Genomic DNA, 18,719 nt, shown 5'->3' with positions numbered 1-18,719 from the left:
GGGCTTCGAGCGCGGCTAATCCATCGCATGCAGCAATATAGCGCTTACGCTACGCGAACAGCACGCGGGTCGCGTCGCCTTTGCAAGCGCATAAGCTGATCGCTCTGAAGAAAGACGACAGCAGCGAGGACGCTGTCAGCCAAGTCTCAGCGGTCCGCAGACGCGCACGAAGAGCGTGCACGACCTACTGGAACTCCAGACCTGCACAGATATCCGCCTTCTATGGGAGCAGCTTGCGCCCACTTTCGTTCAACCGATGGCCGTAGGTGGCGCTTTTATAACCTGTTCGTCTGCTACGCGGTGGGCGGCTGTGCGGCGTTGAAATTAGTACGGCAGCTGTTGTGTTGTGACGACCTGCTTCTCTAGTTGATGATTTTTGCTAACGCAGTGACAGTGATGTCACAAGGCTTTGATCGGTTACTTGGCTCCAAAAGTTGACTGCCCGAACCTAGAAAATGTCGGAGCGTGTAGTCCGCTGCTCTCTAAAATAGCGTTAAATAGCCGCTCCTATTGCCTTTTTCATGCAGATTATTATAAATCACATTGTGTATAGAGTTCGCAACGTACACAACAGTTTCATTGTACACCTTGTAAAATTCGCTTCTGCGCTCTTTAGAAACTTGAAGCCACCGTAATGTTCGACGGCAGAACGATTACCACTCATTTTACCTCTTAAAACTTGTCCGTGAATGCGTCGCGAGTTGAAAATGTGAATTATGCACACAGCTTCACTGCGTACGTATCTTGAGCACCACCGTTATGCTGCCGCCGTACCACGCAGAAAAGCTAGCTTTACAGTTTGAAAAGAGTTCCGTGACACGATTTTTAAGGCCTGCAGTGCAGCACGTTTTAAAGCACTGGGATCGCTTAATTTCTTGCAAGCTTTCTACTGAGCTAGACGTCCAACGACATTAAAAACAAGATGTGCTCACCTTCCCTTGAAACAGAATCGATCAGCCTATTGCACATATCGGGCGGAGGACTTATTCGTGAATACATTTACTATACTTTTACCAGATCATCTGCCTTTCACTACTGCACACAGCAGCAAATCCTAATGTCATCTACGACATTAGGCTGTCTGTAATCAACTAAAGAAGGCTAGATTATCCTGTGAATTTTTTAAAACAATTTTTCCAGTCTCTTAAGGAGGCTAGGAAAGGGAAATTTATGCTGTCGATCTAGCATTGCAGCGGCCACCTATGCTCGTTGTTTACATTTCTTGCACCGCTCCTCCTCTTCTAGTTTCACTATTAAAACGCAAAGCATTCGTAAATATGTCTTCTTTTGTATATTTGTGAATTTATTCATTTACCGCCAATAGAAGCGCTTTGTGCCTGCCGAAATGGCAAGACAAGCGCTGAACAGAACGCAGAAGCAGACGACAGCGAACAGGTTATAACTAGCGCCACTTTGCTCGTACGTTCTTTTCCTAGCGGCAAAAGGGGCGAACTAGACTAGGCGTGCTGGAGGAGGGAGATCTGTGCAGGTCTGGAGTTCAGTAGGTCGTGAGAGCGTGCGAGCACATGTTGGCGCCCGCAGCACGTGACCATCCGCTCAGCCAATCCCGAAAATTCGTAACTGGATGCGTAACTGTTAACTCTCCTCTGTTGCCTCTGTTTCGCTTTTCTTCTGCCGCTGTTTGCGGGGCGGGCCGGCTACCCATGTGAAAGCAGAAAGAAGCTGACAAGTTCCGCCGCAGCCGAACGCGACAGGCGAGTCGTTGTTAGGGGCGGTGTGTGCGACGAATCTGTAACAACTTTGCTTCTGTTCCCTGGTTGAACAGCACGACTTCCAACGTCTGTTTATCGCAGCTTCGCGCATCCGAGGCGTTTCGAGATGGCCCATGCAGCCGCGGTTGGATTGCAGCCGTTGGGCGCCGGTTTAAAGCGCTGTGGTGGAAGTGGTCCGGGAAACTTCGAGCTCCTCGACGAAATAGGCACTGGCAGCTTCAGCGTGGTGTACAAAGCTCGAACTATCCAAGACGGCGCACTTGTGGCTGTTAAGAAAGTTAAGGTTCGTGCATCACGCGATCAATTTTGACACATGTTTCACGCTTTGCTCAGCTGGGAAGGGAGTCCCATCTTGTCAAACGGCTACGATTCCTTTGCGCTTGATTGCCATTCACATCTTCACTTGACGGGCCATTGGGCACAATACTCGCATGCTTTTTTTTCAGCTTGTCTCTTCCTGATTGTTATATATGTGCGATCGCGGTGTGGTACGTGCGCTGTCGAGCATTTCTTCTGAGTTGCTGTAATTTGCCTGGCGCTTTGAACACATAAGAGCGCCTTCCGTAAACTTCCACTTTGCTCATTTCCAGGTGAAAGACATGCGTGACGAAAAGGCCAAAAATGACTGCGTGAAGGAAATAGCCCTTCTTCAGGTAAACACATATAGTAGTTGCATACTGTATGTATGTCACTTGCGATTACATTTTGATCAGCAAGAGCGAAGCGCGATGTTTGGCCGAAAGGCGATCTCTTCATTTTCTTGCGCGCGTTTTACAAAGATCACCAATGATGTCTCCAAATATAAAAAATTTTGCGAGCAAGCGTGATAGCTACTATGGATAAATGTCTTTTCACAGAGAATCTTGAAGCAGGCAGTGCTTTTATGAAAACCAACCCAAAGTGTCGCAGGAACGAAGCTTGTGCTTTTTCTGACATCACCTTTATTTGGAATTTGCATCGATCTTTAAGTAATATTAGTTGATATTAACTTTAACTGGTATAGGCATTTATTTTATGTTTTCTCATTGTCATTTAACTTTCTGCTTTTACATGCATGAAACTCAAAATTTTCTGTTCAGCAGGTCTTATAGCAGTCTATTTAAGAAGTGTGCCGAAGCAAGTTTGACCCATATACAGGGTTCTTAAAAATTCAGCAGCTGTGCATTGCAGCACATACTATAATGGGCTTTAATTTCATGCTTGCAATACTATTTCAGAATTGATTTATTCATACATGTATATCGGATAAATTAAATGCTTGAATAGCTGTTGCAAACTAGCACACTTCGTCAGCATGTTTATACAGCAGCAGTGCTAAAACTGCTAAGGGACTCTTCATTGCGCCTTGAGATTTCGTAGTTTCTGACGGTTACTTTCTTATATAATTTTGTTAAGTTTGTTCATACATGGGTTAACTATGTGAACCTCCTCAATCATTTCTTGAAGCATTGTTGTACTCAGCAGAAATGGAACATTTCTTCTTTTTTCTCAAATGGCCCAGTAACCAATGACAAATTATAAATGGTGGTGATAGTATTAAGCTATATGTTTGTAGGCTTGTGAATTAGCTTTACTGATCACACACAATTAAGTTCGTACTGAATTCTCGAAGCTTCAGTTGAAAAAAAAATTTAGAGAATCTCGTACAAACAGCAGGAAGTGATCTGAAACTGATAAAGAAGTTTGCTTAATTAGTAATCCATGGCATGCTACAACATTGGCTGGTGTGAGACCTAGCACAAACTACTGTAGTTATACTTCAGAGCTTGTACCAATGCAGCCAATGATGAGCATTGCTTATCATACATCAGAAATCTTAGAAACAATATGAATTTACATGTTGCTGACAGATCCTCTCTGTGTGCAGTGTTACAACAATGTGCCTGCATGTTTTTATCAACAGTTTTGCAGTGTTTTGCATGCTGTTTATGAACAAAGTTAGCCAGTTTGAGAGCTGGTTGCTTTGAAGAAGTGCTTACATAAGTTTTCAAAGTTGTAGCATTTCTGCCACCCATTTCTCGCACATAAAGAAAAGTGATGCTTACCAAGTATGAAGGCACGGACACAAAATATTTCAATTTGATACTAAAGTCTGTCTTGAAATGCTGGACTTGGCATCATAGATATGATCATAATGTCATGACAGAGAGCAAGATTTTCTAACACCATGTAGCAATAAGGCTATAGGTATGACGACATTATCAACCTGCCATGGTAGCTTAGTGGCTATGGCATCACGCTGCTGAACTCGAAATCGTGGGTTCGATCCTGGCTGCGGTGGCTGCAATACGATATAGGTGGAATGCAAAAATGCTTGTGTACTTAGAATTAGGTGCACATTAAAGAACCCCCAAGTGGTCAGAATTAATTCAGGGTCACTTTGGTAGGCCTTATAATCAGATCGTGGCTTTGGCACATAAAGCCATGGAGTTTAATTTAATGATGGCATTTAACAAAAAGAAAATAAGCAAGAGTACTGTATGTGTTTGTGCTGGCTGCAATTGCATGTGGAAGCTGCAGGGATTGTGGGAATGGAGCAAGCCAATGTATTGTGATGTCAGGACGAGTCCACCGCCTAGGTACAGAAACCTAAACTAGCTTGTAGGCTTGTAGTAACAAGTATTGAAGCAAATTATTTGGGGCACTCTTGCACTTGCTGCTATTCTTTCTGTGGTTTAAAATGTTCGAACGTTCACGAACAAAAAGAAAATATGCAAGTCGAAAATGTCAGGTTCAGAACGCTTTTAAAATGTAAAATGAAGCCAGAAAATAAAAATGTCATCTTGTTTTAGCATGATGTACTGAGTGTTGCATATGAATAGGAACACCAGGTATACATGGCTGTTCCAGCTAAACCACTTGTTCGATTTCAACCCAGATTTCACACAGGTAGCATTTTGCACTGTGTTCAGTTTATTACCGCATTATTTAGCATTCACAATAAAACCAAAGTGGTCGTCATCTGCGGCGACGTCACTCAAGAAATGTTGATTTTGCTGCAATGGAATGGTGATAGCATGTGTGTCTGGCTCTTGTAGGAGTGGTGAAGATGATTATGATGGAGATAAGTACATCATTTAACCAAGGTAAACCATATTTTGAGGTGGCATAATCCCAGTAATCTCTCTTTTCCACAAGCCTACAGCCTTTCTTCCCACATTATAATTTTTTTTCTTCTTTTCTGCAGAAGCTAGATCATCCACACATCATAAAATATCACAGCTCCTTCATTTGGAATGGGGAACTCAACATTGTACTTGAGCTAGCAGATGGTGGTGACCTGGCACAGTTTATAAAGGCAAGTTTCACTGCACATTTTACGCATGCAGAATGGCGAGTAAACATGAAACATTCTTTTCTGTCATTACGCACTTGGTGCTTCTAGCCATGACTGGTTCACAGAGTAAAACTGAGATGAAGGTACACTGTAAAATGTGGATGAAGGGAACATTAGAGCATTGCACCAGCACTTCGTGCAGCGTCAGCTTCTTTGAGCGCCTACAAAAGCAATGCACTGTGAAAGTGCGAAGAAAGCAATAGGCACTGCCTTCAGTGCATCGTCTGCTGCAAACCTAGGCGCTGCCTGGCTTGCTGCCATGGGAAATGGTTTGGATTTGTCGCTTCTCTGGCCATTCAATCTGTTCTGTGCGTGAGAACCTGTCTGCTGTTGACAGTGGGTGTGTTCCTTTTCCTTCCGGCCAAGCAGGCTACAGTGCCTTGTACAGCTCTCCAATTTTTAATCCTGTCACAGGTGAATTAACTGGCACAATCGCAGCGCCTTGTCTCAGAGTACACCTGTGAGAGTAGCAAGCGTAAGGTTCAATGTGCTTCTGTCTGAACATCGTCTAATAGGCTATTTCATTCAGGCCAACATGGCCCCTGCTGCTTACAGCTACCAATGCAAGCATGTATATTATTTTGAGCATGCAATGCGTAACTCCAATCTGCTGAGATTGACCATAGTCTCCCATAGCTCTTGCGCACACACAGTAATTGCAGTAAGTGGTTGCAATGATAAGCATCAGCGACTATGTCGAGCTGAATGGAATAGCCTAGCAGACAATGCTCGGACAGGAGGCCTCTCTGAGTCCATGCACTTGCCCTTGCTGCTTTTGCAGATGTGCTTCATGACACAACATTTACCATCATACCGGTCGATGCTGCTGCAAAGTTATTAAAAAATTGGAGAGCTGTACAAAGATAGCTAAAGCAAGTAACATTAGGACTCTGACATCACAAACTGATATGACAAGACAGTCAGTATGGAGTGACTGAAGTGGCACTTGTGTAATTAATCGGGGTACGTGTATAAATAGCGAATTGGACACTGAGTATTACTGTGTTTCTGAAACTTAAAAAAAAAAAAACAGAGAGGAGTTAGTAATGAGAAAAAAAATTGAGTCATATACTCCATTACAAACAATGCAGTTTGTAAGTGTGTTTGACTGGGTACCTTGTAAATGAGCGAAAGGTGAAAGGCCAGCTAAGTTTGACAAGTGCTTGAAGCAGTTAACAGGCGTAGATGGGCTAGTTGGTTGCTGGCTTGATGGAACATTGTTATAATGGCACAATTTGAGGACAGGACACAGAAAGAATACACATTCAGTGACTTTCTTGTGTGCATTCTTTCTGTGTCCTGTCCTCAAATCGCGCCTTTATAAAAGTGCTTGAAGCAGCCAGTGAACTATATGCATAGATTTTCTTCAATGACGCAGGCTACAATAATTATACTAGTAGCCTTGTATATTTTGCCATAATTGAATATCAGTTTTTCAACTTTATTACTGTGATTCAAAACATAAATGTTGATGTCATGTTCAGTTTTTTTTTTTAATTTGTAAGATGCCAATTGTCTCTGTTTGTTCCTTTCAAAAAGGCTTTGACAAAGGGAAAATGGCATTGGTAGCTTAATTGTTGCTGTTGCGGTTGAAGGTAATCCTTGTGGTTGAAAGGAAGTTCAACATTCCACCACCATAACTCCGAGTGGCACCGGCTACCTCTCCAAGAGCTAATCTCGTACACATACACAAATACACAAGAAAGTTGATGGGAGAATAGCCACCACAGTAGCCCACTGGTATAGCACCGGGCATGTAATGCAGAAGGTGTGGGTTCTGCTCGCACCTGTGGTAAATTCTGTTTTTGTCCACTTTCATTTCCATTTTTCCTATTATTTCTGCATTTCAATAAAAAAATAATAGTTATTTTCTTCGATGCTTTCTCTGGCTTCATTGTCTGTGTGCTGCATATGATTGTAACAAAGAAATAAAGCCCCTCATTCCCCTTATTCTTGTTGGTCATTATTATATGGACAGAGTAACTGTGGTAATGCTCATTTTTTTGCAAAAGTCTTATATTTCTGTGGAAGGCATAATTATGCATACTTTTTTTGTTGTAAAATGTAATTTAGAAAAGGTGACTACATAGGGAAGCCCACCTTTTGTCACATTTTATTTTTTTACTGAGCTAATTAAAATGCAGAATGGAGCTTAACAATGCATACTGCTGGTCTAGTTGGTTCATACTCTATAAATTGTGCTATCAAGGAGAACACCACAGTGAAGAAGCGGTTTTCCTGTCTTCGGTGTGGTCTTGTCCTCTTTAGTCAGTACAGATTTGTAGAGGAGATATTGGTGGGCTGGTTGGCTGGTCGTTGCTGTTGTGTAAGGCGGTGCACTTGTGGCAACATCCACATGCAATAAAAGAGACAAACACATGTGTCGAACAAATTTGTAAAGTCGTGATGTGGCTATGCTTTAAAAATTAACCTGAATTGTTTACGGAACGTTATTGTTACGGAACCGGTATTTCTTACCAGTTATTGCAATTTTTTTCCTGTCCTTAAAGGGGCAAGGTCAATATTCTGTGCTTTAATAACAATTTTTAAATTTCACATATGCATGTGGCACTTGTACTGAGCTGGACAGCAAATTCAGTATCAAATATGGAGTGCAATGTAGAGTAACTGCCTTCCATAATGCTTTCTATGAGAAAGTGTGAAATAAGCCCTCAAATTAACTGGATATTAATAAATTAATTGCCTACTGAAGCGACCAAATACAATTTTTTTTTTTTTGCAAGTTTTGCAGTGCCTGACTTCACAGCAAGCCCTCTGAATTGATGCAAGCATTGTTAAAAGCTGGTTGTTTATGAAGTGCTGGCTGCAAACTTTGATGTTTCTCTTATTGTGAGTTGCTGTATACATAGTATAACATTCATAAGTGAAGTTGTTAGTTTCTTTTTGGAAATGAGCAATTAGGGCATAACAATGCTCACACACATTTGTGGTTAGGAATTGCAAAAAATGAATGCAGCAGGCATTTGTGCCTTATGCAAGGCTAATTAAAAAGTTCCATATTGTTGCATAGAAGTGATGGATACATATAGCCTACAACAAACTGCTTCTACATCTAAAAAAAGAACTGAAGAAACTTATTGTGTAAAGTTGTGCCTACTAAAAAGAGATGCAGGTTGGCAGAGCCAATAGAGACAGCATGATGGATAGTGTACAATCGGCCTTTGTTTATGCTGCATCATCGGGCATTCTAGACGTTGTCATTGCAACAATTATGGAAGTTCCACATGCGTTGCATACATCAGCCAAGCCTGTTTGTCTGGAAGTGGCTAGCTACAACAGTTGTGACTTAAGATTAGTCTGATGCTATGAGCACATCTCAAGCAAGGTATAAAACAGGTTAACACTGATAGCACTTCTAAAACTAAAGTGCAAAGAAAACCCACACTTTCAAGCACACATTTCTTTTTCTATCATGTATCATACCTCTCGATATTAAAGCTGTACAAAAGTCTAATATTAACATGGCTTGACTACGGAGCAATAGTCTACAATTCTGCTGGACCTATTGCTCAGAAAATGCTAGATCCTATTCACCATTTAGGCATCCGCCTTGCTACAGGCGCCTTTAGGACTAGCCCTGTGCAAAGCCTCTATGTCGAATCTAACGAATGGTCATTGCACTACCAAAGGACATATTTAACTTTCTCCTACGCCCTGAAAGTTAACTCAGATATTAAACATTCTTGTCATTCTACTATTTGCGACTTGTCCACTGCTAGGCTGTTTCGTAACCGCCCAGCCACTAGGGCCGGTATTTTGTAGCGATGCCTTTTTCGATTCTGTGCTTTTTCAGGCTTTTCGCGCTTGGCCAGTGGTCAGAGCGACGATCTGCCCACATTATCAATGAGATCAGGCGGCCGTGTGTGGTGGATGATAAGAATAGCATAAAATAAGGCATAAGGCATCGCTACAAAATAGCGGCCTAGGCCTCCTCTGTCCCTCCGGTTGGAAGCTCTCTCAGAAAAAACAGGGGTCCCTCTTTTAGAGAATGTCCCAATGGCTCCTACATGGCTTCCACTGCCTTGGGAGTGGAAGACTACCCAATGTGACATCTCTTTCTTAGAAATATCGAAACGAGCCCCGGAGGCACACATATATTCGCATTTTCTGGAACTTAAGGAGGAGTACTTCTGTGATGAATTTTACACAGATGCCTTGAAGTCTCCTGCCGGTGTTTCTGACATAGCTCTGGGACCCTCATTTTCAACATCTGGAGCTCTAAACCCCCACACCAGTATCTTTACAGCGGAAGCATATGCTATACTTAAGGCTATTAAACACATAAGGCTCACAAATATTGCTAAGGCTATTGTCTTCACAGACTCATTAAGTCTAGTGAGAACCCTAATCATCATCATCATCAGCAGCAGCAGCAGCAGCAGCCTGGTTACGCCCACTGCAGGGCAAAGGCCTCTCCCATACCTCTCCAACTACCCCAGTCATGTACTAATTGTGGCCATGTTATCCCTCCAAACTTCCTAACCTCATCTGCCCACCTAACTTTCTGTCGCCCCCTGCTACGCTTCCCTTCCCTTGGAATCCATTCCATAACCCTTAATGACCATCGGTTATCTTCCCTCCTCGTTACATGTCCTGCCCATGCCCATTTCTTTTTCTTGATTTCAACTAAGATGTCATTAACGCGCGTTTGTTCCCTCACCCAATCTGCTCTTTTCTTATCCCTTAACGTTACACCTATCATTCTTCTTTCCATAGCTCGTTGCGTTGTCCTCAATTTAAGTAGAACCCTTTTCGTAAGCCTCCAGGTTTCTGCCCCGTACGTGAGTACTGGTAAGACACAGCTGTTATACACTTTTCTCTTGAGGGATAATGGCAACCTGCTGTTCATGATCTGCGAATGCCTGCCAAATGCACCCCAGCCCATTCTTATTCTTCTAATTATTTCACTCTCATGATCCGGATCAGCAGTCACTACCTGTCCTAAGTACATGTATTATCTTACCACTTCCAGTGCCTCGCTACCTATCGTAAACTGCTGTTCCCTTCCGAGACTGTTAAACATTACTTTAGTTTTCTGCAGATTAATTTTTAGTCCCACCCTTTTGCTTTGCCTCTCCAGGTCAGTGAGCATGCATTGCAGTTCGTCCCCTGAGTTACTAAGCAAGGCAATATCATCAGTGAAGCGCAAGTTACTAAGGTATTCTCCATTAACTTTTATCCCCAATTCTTCCCAATTCAGGTCTGTGAATACCTCGTGTAAACACGCTGTGAATAGCATTGGAGAGATCATATCTCCCTGCCTGACGCCTTTCTTTATTGGGATTTTGTTGCTTTCTTTATGGAGGACTACAGTGGCTGTAGAGCCGCTATAGATATCTTTCAGTATTTTTACATACGGCTCGTCTACACCCTGATTCCGCAATGCCTCTATGACTGCTGAGGTTTCGACTGAATCAAACGCTTTCTCGTAATCAATGAAAGCTATATATAAGGGTTGGTTATATTCCGCACATTTCTCTATCACCTGATTGATAGTGTGAATATGGTCTATTGTTGAGTAGCCTTTATGGAATCCTGCCTGGTCCTTTGGTTGACGGAAGTCTAAGGTGTTCCTGATTCTATTTGCAATTACCTTAGTAAGTACTTTGTAGGCAACGGACAGTAAGCTGATCGGTCTATAATTTTTCAAGTCTTTGGCGTCCCCTTTCTTATGGATTAGGATTATGTTAGCGTTCTTCCAAGATTCCGGTACGCTCGAGGTCATGAGGCATTGTGTATATAGGGTGGCCAGTTTTTCTAGAACAATCTGCCCACCGTCCTTCAACAAATCTGCTGTTACCTGATCCTCCCCCGCTGCCTTCCCCCTTTGCATAGCTCCCGAGGCTTTCCTTACTCCTTCCGGCATTACTTGTGAGATTTCGAATTCCTCTAGACTATTCTCTCTTCCATTATCATTGTGGGTGCCACTCGTACTGTGTAAATCTCTATAGAACTCCTCAGCCACTTGAACTATCTCATCCATATTAGTAGTGATATTTCCGGCTTTGTCTCTTAACGCATACATCTGATTCTTGCCAATTCCTAGCTGCTTCTTCACTGCTTTTAGGCTTCCTCCATTCCTGAGAGCTTGTTCAATTCTATCCATATTATACTTTTTTATGTCAGCTGTCTTACGCCTGTTGATTAACTTCGAAAGTTCTGCCAGTTCTATTCTAGCTGTAGGGTTAGAGGCTTTCATACATTGGCGTTTCTTGATCAGATCTTTCGTCTCCTGCGATAGCTTACTGGTATCCTGTCTAATGGAGTTACCACCGACTTCTATTGCACACTCCTTAATGATGCCCACAAGATTGTCATTCATTGCTTCAACACTAAGGTCCTCTTCCTGAGTTAGAGCCGAATACCTGTTCTGTAGCTTGATCTGGAATTCCTCTATTTTCCCTCTTACCGCTAACTCATTGATCGGCTTCTTATGTACCAGTTTCTTCCGTTCCCTCCTCCGGTCTAGGCTAATTCGAGTTCTTACCATCCTATGGTCACTGCAGCGCACCATCCCTAATTAGCCTACGAAAACACAAGAACTCCGTTTTGAATGAACTATATACCTACCTTGTTGTGCTCCGCAAATATGTGCAACCAAGTGATCGTCTTATGCTGCGTACCTGGCCACAGGGGTATAGAAGGCAATGTAGCTGCTGACGAAATGGCTATGTCAGTGAGTTTTAGTGGCAAAGATGGAAATATCCCCATCCCTGCCACAGACCGAAAGCCTTTTCTGCGCCGTAAATTGAGGAATCATTGGCAAGGCGAGTGGGATACACAAGCAATGAATAAGCTTCACATGATAAAACCAAAACTGGGGAACTGGATAAGTGGGAAAACAGCAAGGAAGTACTTTGCCGATTAAGAATAGGCCACACATACGGTACTCACTCTTATCTCTTGACTGGGGGCGATCCTCCGATTTCTATTAAGTGTGCCAATAGTCTGACAGTCCTCCACGTTCTTATTCAGTACCCTGCAATAGAAACAGAGAGGAAAAAGTATTTCACTTCTGCATATCGCGAGAATATACCCGTTCACCCTGCATTTTTTCTTAGCGATGAACCGCTTTTTAATCTGCAAACAGTCTTAGATTTCTTAGCCGAAACTGACACCTTGAAAACCATTTGGCCATGCAACTTTTAGCAAGTGACTAACAGCCCTGCATTCAAGGGCTCTCTTGAAACTCTGGTGTCATTGTTATGTTTTGTTGCATCATGTCTTAACGAAAGCCCATTGCCATAGCCCACATAACTACCTAGTCAGCGTCATTATTTTAGCACCTATATATTCTACGCCACTTACAGCAACAGGTCTTAGGCCCTTTTACAGCCAGGTTACATCTACCGTGAGGAATTCATTGTGCACGCCATCCACAATACATCGTCAACATTACCGCTTGTCATGGCCTTCTTTGGCCAAACCTGGCCTTTGCGCCATAAAAAACCACATATCATCATCATCATACCTCTCAATAAAAAAAAAATATTATTTTAGAGCCAAATATGCAAGCAGACACGTTGGTGCAAGCAGTTTCTCCTATCTTGATATGGTATGCGTCCAGTAGTTCATGTGCATTTATAAATTGGCTCCTTCCTAGAATATTTGTCACAAGTTGTCGCTCACACTAAGGGCATCGCAGTGTGCAGGTAAATGAAACCTCCTCCCACCCCCACCCCCTTTAGTTTTAAACCGTCAACTGATGCTCCTGCTCTCGCAGTCATTCATACGTCATCCTGTCTGGCAGATGCACACCTGTCAGAAAACATATGCAGACCACAGGTTCACCAAAAAACTTCCTTTATTTATAATTTGGATGCACAAACTGAAATTGACAAGTGAACTGGAAAGCTCCCAATGCATGTTAGAACTGCAATCCTTAATTTGAAGTTACATTTATAAGCAGAGAACAAAATCTGCTTGGTCACAGGGTCCCTGATTTGTACACTTTCGCTCAGGAAAGCGCACCTTGTCACTTGTCAGTGGTGCTTCATAAACGGCTCCCCGTGGAGCTTCTTATTATGCATGAGAGAGAGAACGCTCTTCATATGAAGTTCTTCGGCAAGTCCAGGATAACTTTCATAGAGCTTAAAGACAGGGGGGTATGTAGTCCATGTTTGTGTATCATGTTCTTCACTTCTGGCTTTGTGGTTGTCTGAATCGTGCTAAACTTTGTGTCATAAATGCTGCCTTTTATTTTTTTTGTGGAGCATTTCAGCAGTTGCAGGGTTAGCCTACAGCATCTAGCCTTTCTGTATGTAATGTAACATTCATGTACTGCGTGATGGCGCTACTTGATACGAGCATGGCCTTACTGTTGATACCTTGATCTGTCTTTGAGTGTGCCAATTCATATGGCAATGCATATGGTAATCCTTTTTTGAACCCATGGGGAGAATATTGCCAGCAAATGTATGTGCTATCCAACTTAATAGTACTAATATATAAAAGGTGCAGCACACCCTGTGATGCATGTTTTTATGTGGAAATTCATGGGTCCTTTTATTGCAACAGCAGTTAAGTTCTCAAAACTGGGTTTGCCTTGTCTGTTTCTCTGTCCCATCCGTCCACACTGTTACGCTGATGCCGACCGTCATCATCGACGACACACAATGATGATTTATTGTTTTAGGCCATCTCATCTTCCCCAGCATCACCATTGTCACAGCGTGGAGAAAAATAAAACTTCACAAATGCCTCCACTTGGACTTGAACCCATGCCAGTGAAGCAATGTGTATTTGGGAGTCGAGCGCGCTAAGGACTGAATTATCGTGCCACAACAGTGCTGGGCAATTAGTGGGAAGTGTTGCGCTCCCCGTAGACTCTGAGAGCAGTGGCAGAACCAGAACAAGCAACACTGCAGGGTACGAGGCTTGCATTATGTGCATCACATAGAAATTGTTCATGGTGTGTTCGTGTGCAATTCTTCGTTGTCATGATTGTGAAAACAGTGCCGGTGACACTAAGGAGGCCTACATGACAATGATGATAAGCCTCAAACATGGCACATACCCACAATAGAGGATACGTCTAGAATAAGCTTGTTGGTGGAAAAAAAAAACATGAAAGGCGTGCCAACAGCGATGTTGCAGTAGTTGTGCCACATAGCTTACACAGTAGCTCACAGTATTCAACAGCATCAAGTGCCCTATATATTTGTACTGCAGATGTGCAAAGAAAATGAAAGTGCTTAAATCTCATAGGTGGCACTGCATCATTTTGCTTGTGACATCAGTTGTAGTAGAAGTTTTGGCCTCAAAATCCATTGGAAGGTTCATGATTGTGTTGCGCTAAGTGTTACACTGATGAAAGAACTAATGGATGAACATATAGAAACAAAACGTGGCTGTACGTAGCGCAAGTACATCCACGTTTGGTTGTATCTAACCTTGTATATATACCTCGTATATAAGCGTGTTCTCAAACAGTATTAAACGAGTTGGTAGCTTACGCCACGTACATCCACAATTTGTTCCTTTATGTTCGTGCATTAGTTCTTCCATCAGTGTAACACTAAGTGCAACACGATCATGAACGTCCACCAACTAGCCCCATTCATTGCTTTGCTAAACGCTTTTGAAAAGCCTCAGGTGGGACCTCCAAAACGAGTCATCAAGCCTGTGCGTGAAGCTTTTAACGCAGCAACTGTCTCCTCACCAGCAGCCTAAATATTTATTTATGCAAAAATTGAATTTAAAGAATTATTGTAAGGAGACTTCTGATTTGAAGGTCATCCCAAATGTTATATTGCAGTCACGTTGGGCAGGTAGGTACTTGGACATTGTCCTACTGAACGATATAAACAAAGAAATGTGACTGCTTCACACAAAACAAACAAAAATAAACGTGATGCACCATTATTACCTGAAATAAATATATTTAAGGAGTAAAATGCTGAACCACCGTGAACAAAAAACATTATTGCATAACCCTTTGGCCAACCAACTCTGTGTATAATGTTATATAAAGGAATGCATATTAACTAAATAAATATAGCCTACTTAGACAGGGGGAGTCCAAGAGTGCTAAAGTCTTTCCCTGTACATGGTTATAAATTCACAATATGCATAACTATGTCGTACAGAAAGGAAGTTGAGTACATCACAAAGAATAAAAAAGTTAGAACATTCTAATCAACACTATTCTTTCTGCATAATCACACAATTACAGTTACCTTTGAAATATTGTAATAAATATTTCTTCTTTTCAAATCTTACTTTAAATTATAAGTTTTTATATGACGGCGCCCTTCCTCCCTAACAAATTACCCTATAACTGCTGGGTTCTTGTCCAGTTCCCTGTAATGGATGAGTGCAATTATTTGAGGGAGAAGCAGGCTACGAAAACAAACAAACGAAGGAAATGCTGGTCTTCACTGAGGGAGAATGCTGCTGTCACTGTAAATCAGTTCAGAGCTGTAGGAATCACCGAAGTCTGCTCTCTTTTTTTCTCTCTTTTCACTCTTTCCTGTGCTGCCAGAAAACATGGTAATTGAGAATGTTCACTTGGAACACACACTGAAAGTTTCAAACTGGGATAGCAAAACACTAGCGAAAATACGCAAGCATGCATCCATTTGTTTTGTTTTCTTCTCAAGTGGCCTTCCTGTGAAGCTTCCTTATGGGTGTGTTAAATCATTATCCCATTTAGTAAAATCATTACTGTGCTGACAAAGGGTGTGTAAGTGCATCATCCACATGAGAACCAATCCCAGTGCTCTAAAGCATTATTTGTTACTGGTTTTGGGTTCATTGAAAAAGTGCAATGCTTGTTTAGTGGAGACACTTTCTCTGAAAATGCACTGCATTGGCTGTAGTGTTTCAGGCAGCATGGTAAGCTGGTTCCCGAGCCAACCATCTGGAGGTACTTCTCACAGGTGTGTGCCGCCCTCAAGCACATGCACTTGAAGAGGATAATGCACAGAGGTATTCAGCCATGGCATTCCATGTTGCATTCTGAGCTAGGTTATAATCAAACATACGAGCATTAAGACCTACTGTAAGGAAAACACAGTGCTGTTAATGTCAGTAGCAGTTTCAGTTGCATAGGCAAAGGAGATTGTATGGCATCTTTTTTTTTTTCCTCATGGATGCCGCACAACAGCAGGTCTGCACAACGTTTCTCGCTATGTATGTAGCATGATGAGAACTGCCTTCCTGAACCAGTCGCCACCGTTTGAAATCACTATCCTTACATAGCCATCTTCAGAGGCATTGTAACTTGTGCATTTAAAGACACCTGGTCCTCATTAGTGACCTTTGTCAGTTTTGCATTCAAGCGTAACTGCCTCAAGAAGGTGTTTTTGCATCAATAAAGTTGTCGTAGACAGCTTTGTTTATTAACAGGATGGAAAAGAGAATCAGTCTATTGGTGGTGCCTACTTTGCTGGTAACATAACAAAACTTGTACTTATGCACCTGGTCAAGCACTTTTTGGGATAGTGACACTTTCAGTGGACACCGATTGGCTAAGCCAGTGGGTAGGACACCTGTCACACCAGTGAGGTGTTGTGCCAGGCACCACATCATGCAAAAGTGACAGTATATCCGAAACGATGAGCAAAACGTGAACAAGGTGAATGCAGGAACCAACGTATATATAGTATATCCGAAAGTGATTGATCGATTATACAGCCTCTGGCTCCTTAGATCAAAGATGGTGGTGGTAAGGGAGCAAGCTGCACATAGGAAAATACTGCTTGATCATGATTGTAGGAGCAATGGAAAGGGACACTAAAGAAAAGCACTAACTAATTTCGTGCTGATAAAGTAGTCTTTCATTTATTTCGATGTAATAGGTTGATTATTAAAAAAGAAAATGAAGTTCAATGTTCTAGTTTTTAAAATTTCACCTTGAAACCCAAGCGCCAGCATATCAATGTGATGTCACGGATTCCAAATTATTCATCTTTCACTGTTGTGGGCTCAGTAAAGGTTCTTGCAACTTGCCAAGTTCAGACTCTGGTTCTTTAAGAATGCAATGTAGTCCTTCTTTACCGATAAGAAATTAACTAGGCTCTACAAGACACTGCCAAAATCCATGACACCATGGCAGGCTGGTGTGGAAACTTCAAGATGGCATTGTCACCCGTATTTTGTTTTTGTGTCTTTTCCGTATCAAGCTTCTTCTCACAGTTTGACCCACGTTTTTGTTATTGCAGCAGTATAACTTACTAATACAGCTCAAATAAGTTTTCTCTTTGATGTCCCTTTAAGAAAAAAATACAACACTATAGAAGAAACAGTGGTGATGACAATATTAACTCACTGTCGGCATAAATTCAAATGCAAACTTGGGCAAAAGGCTATAGTGCTTTGTTCCATTTCTAGCGTTTCTTGCATTGTAACGTTGGCTTAACTCAGGTTCTAAAACGTACACTTGTGACTGCACCGCGCTTAAAAACTGGCTGCAGAGAAATCGGGTGTCACACCTCCATCTAATTATGCATACCGGCTGCTTTGATCCATTTTTTCTCTTTGCATTATAATTTATGCTGGTGGTGCACAGTCACTACCATTGTTTCTTCATTAGTGATAACTCATTGTGTCACCAAATCCGTTGTTTCTTTGTTAGTTGTAGTTCTTGCTGCAGCAAAATGCTACAACAAAAAAAGGCATTTGTACACCCAGTTTGTTTATTGCAGAATGATCAACTGCATGTTATATTTACATCAAATTTCTTCCTTTTGCCCATTTTCCTTGTTGCGTGTACTTATGCAACAAATATGTTTCTCACAGCTCTATTTCTCTTTTATTTTCTTGTGACTTATCTGAATTTCACAGGCCAGCTTGAATGAAGGTTTCCCGGCGAACATATCTGTGTAAATTAAGTGTATGCATCTTTGGAAATGCAAGAATCATTTAGTTCAGAGTTGCTGTTTTGCTACGTGCAACCTATATGTGCAGATGTGAAACCGGCCAACGTGTTCATCACTAGTGATGGTAGGGTCAAGCTGGGAGACCTAGGACTGGGACGCTTCTTCAATCCCAGCAGTGTTGCTGCCAACTCTTTTGGCAAGTCCTTTCATATTTACTGTCAGTGGCCTGTTCTATACCTGAAGTTACTGTCTTTTTGCAATTTAAACATTTCGATGCATGGGATGAAGCTATAGCATGGGGACATTTTTGGACCAAAAAACTTGTCATGGTATTTCTAGTGCATCAGTACCTCACTCTTCTTATGCCAGGCATGACCAGGATGTAGAACGAAAAGAGAACCAAAAGCTGTAACTGAACCGGAACCTTAACCGAAACTGAAAGGACACCCTCCCTAGCTGATATTCTTGAAATGTGCCTGAACCTAAACTAAAAAAATGGTAAATGGTTACTTGTTCAGAATGAAATAGTTGAAGCATATAACTTTATTTCTTCAGTTCGTGCACCCCACTTTACGACTTACAAATTGGGCTGTAGGCTAGAATGAGGACAGATGCTGGGTACGTGCTGGTAACTACGACTGCCTCGGCAAAGACCCTTGCAGTTCCCTGCAGCTGAAACAAAGTTTGAGAAGCTCCATAGAATCATGTTTATGTTGAATCTTACAATTAGGCCATTGGGTCAAGTGACTTAAAAAAACGCTTGTTACTGGGAGTAGAAGAAAGGGTGTCCTCATGGATGGGAAAACC

At 42.0% G+C, this 18,719-nt stretch overlaps 1 protein-coding gene across 5 annotated transcripts in view; it reads left to right on the top strand.

Annotated features, from left to right (window-relative positions):
• Positions 1-1,533: 1,533 nt before the first annotated feature.
• Positions 1,534-18,719, top strand: part of LOC142575437 (serine/threonine-protein kinase Nek7-like) — a 45,174-nt gene continuing 27,988 nt past the window's right edge. Inside the window, exons 1-6 of one of the 5 annotated variants that reach the window (XM_075684832.1) lie at positions 1,534-1,735; positions 1,815-2,016; positions 2,324-2,386; positions 4,921-5,031; positions 15,912-16,020; positions 18,001-18,108. In XM_075684832.1, coding sequence (XP_075540947.1) covers positions 1,840-2,016; positions 2,324-2,386; positions 4,921-5,031; positions 15,912-16,020; positions 18,001-18,108 — 568 coding nt within the window. In that variant the 5' untranslated portion in view covers positions 1,534-1,735; positions 1,815-1,839. Of the gene's footprint in view, positions 2,017-2,323; positions 2,387-4,920; positions 5,032-15,911; positions 16,021-18,000; positions 18,109-18,719 lie in introns of all 5 variants that reach the window. The other 4 variants (XM_075684824.1, XM_075684816.1, XM_075684846.1 and 1 more) reach the window with 4 other exon arrangements.

Source organism: Dermacentor variabilis, chromosome 1 (genome assembly GCF_050947875.1).
Source record: "Dermacentor variabilis isolate Ectoservices chromosome 1, ASM5094787v1, whole genome shotgun sequence".
In the NCBI taxonomy this organism is placed as follows: Eukaryota; Metazoa; Arthropoda; class Arachnida; order Ixodida; family Ixodidae; genus Dermacentor; species Dermacentor variabilis.
This window is presented reverse-complemented; position numbering and strand designations above follow the sequence as displayed.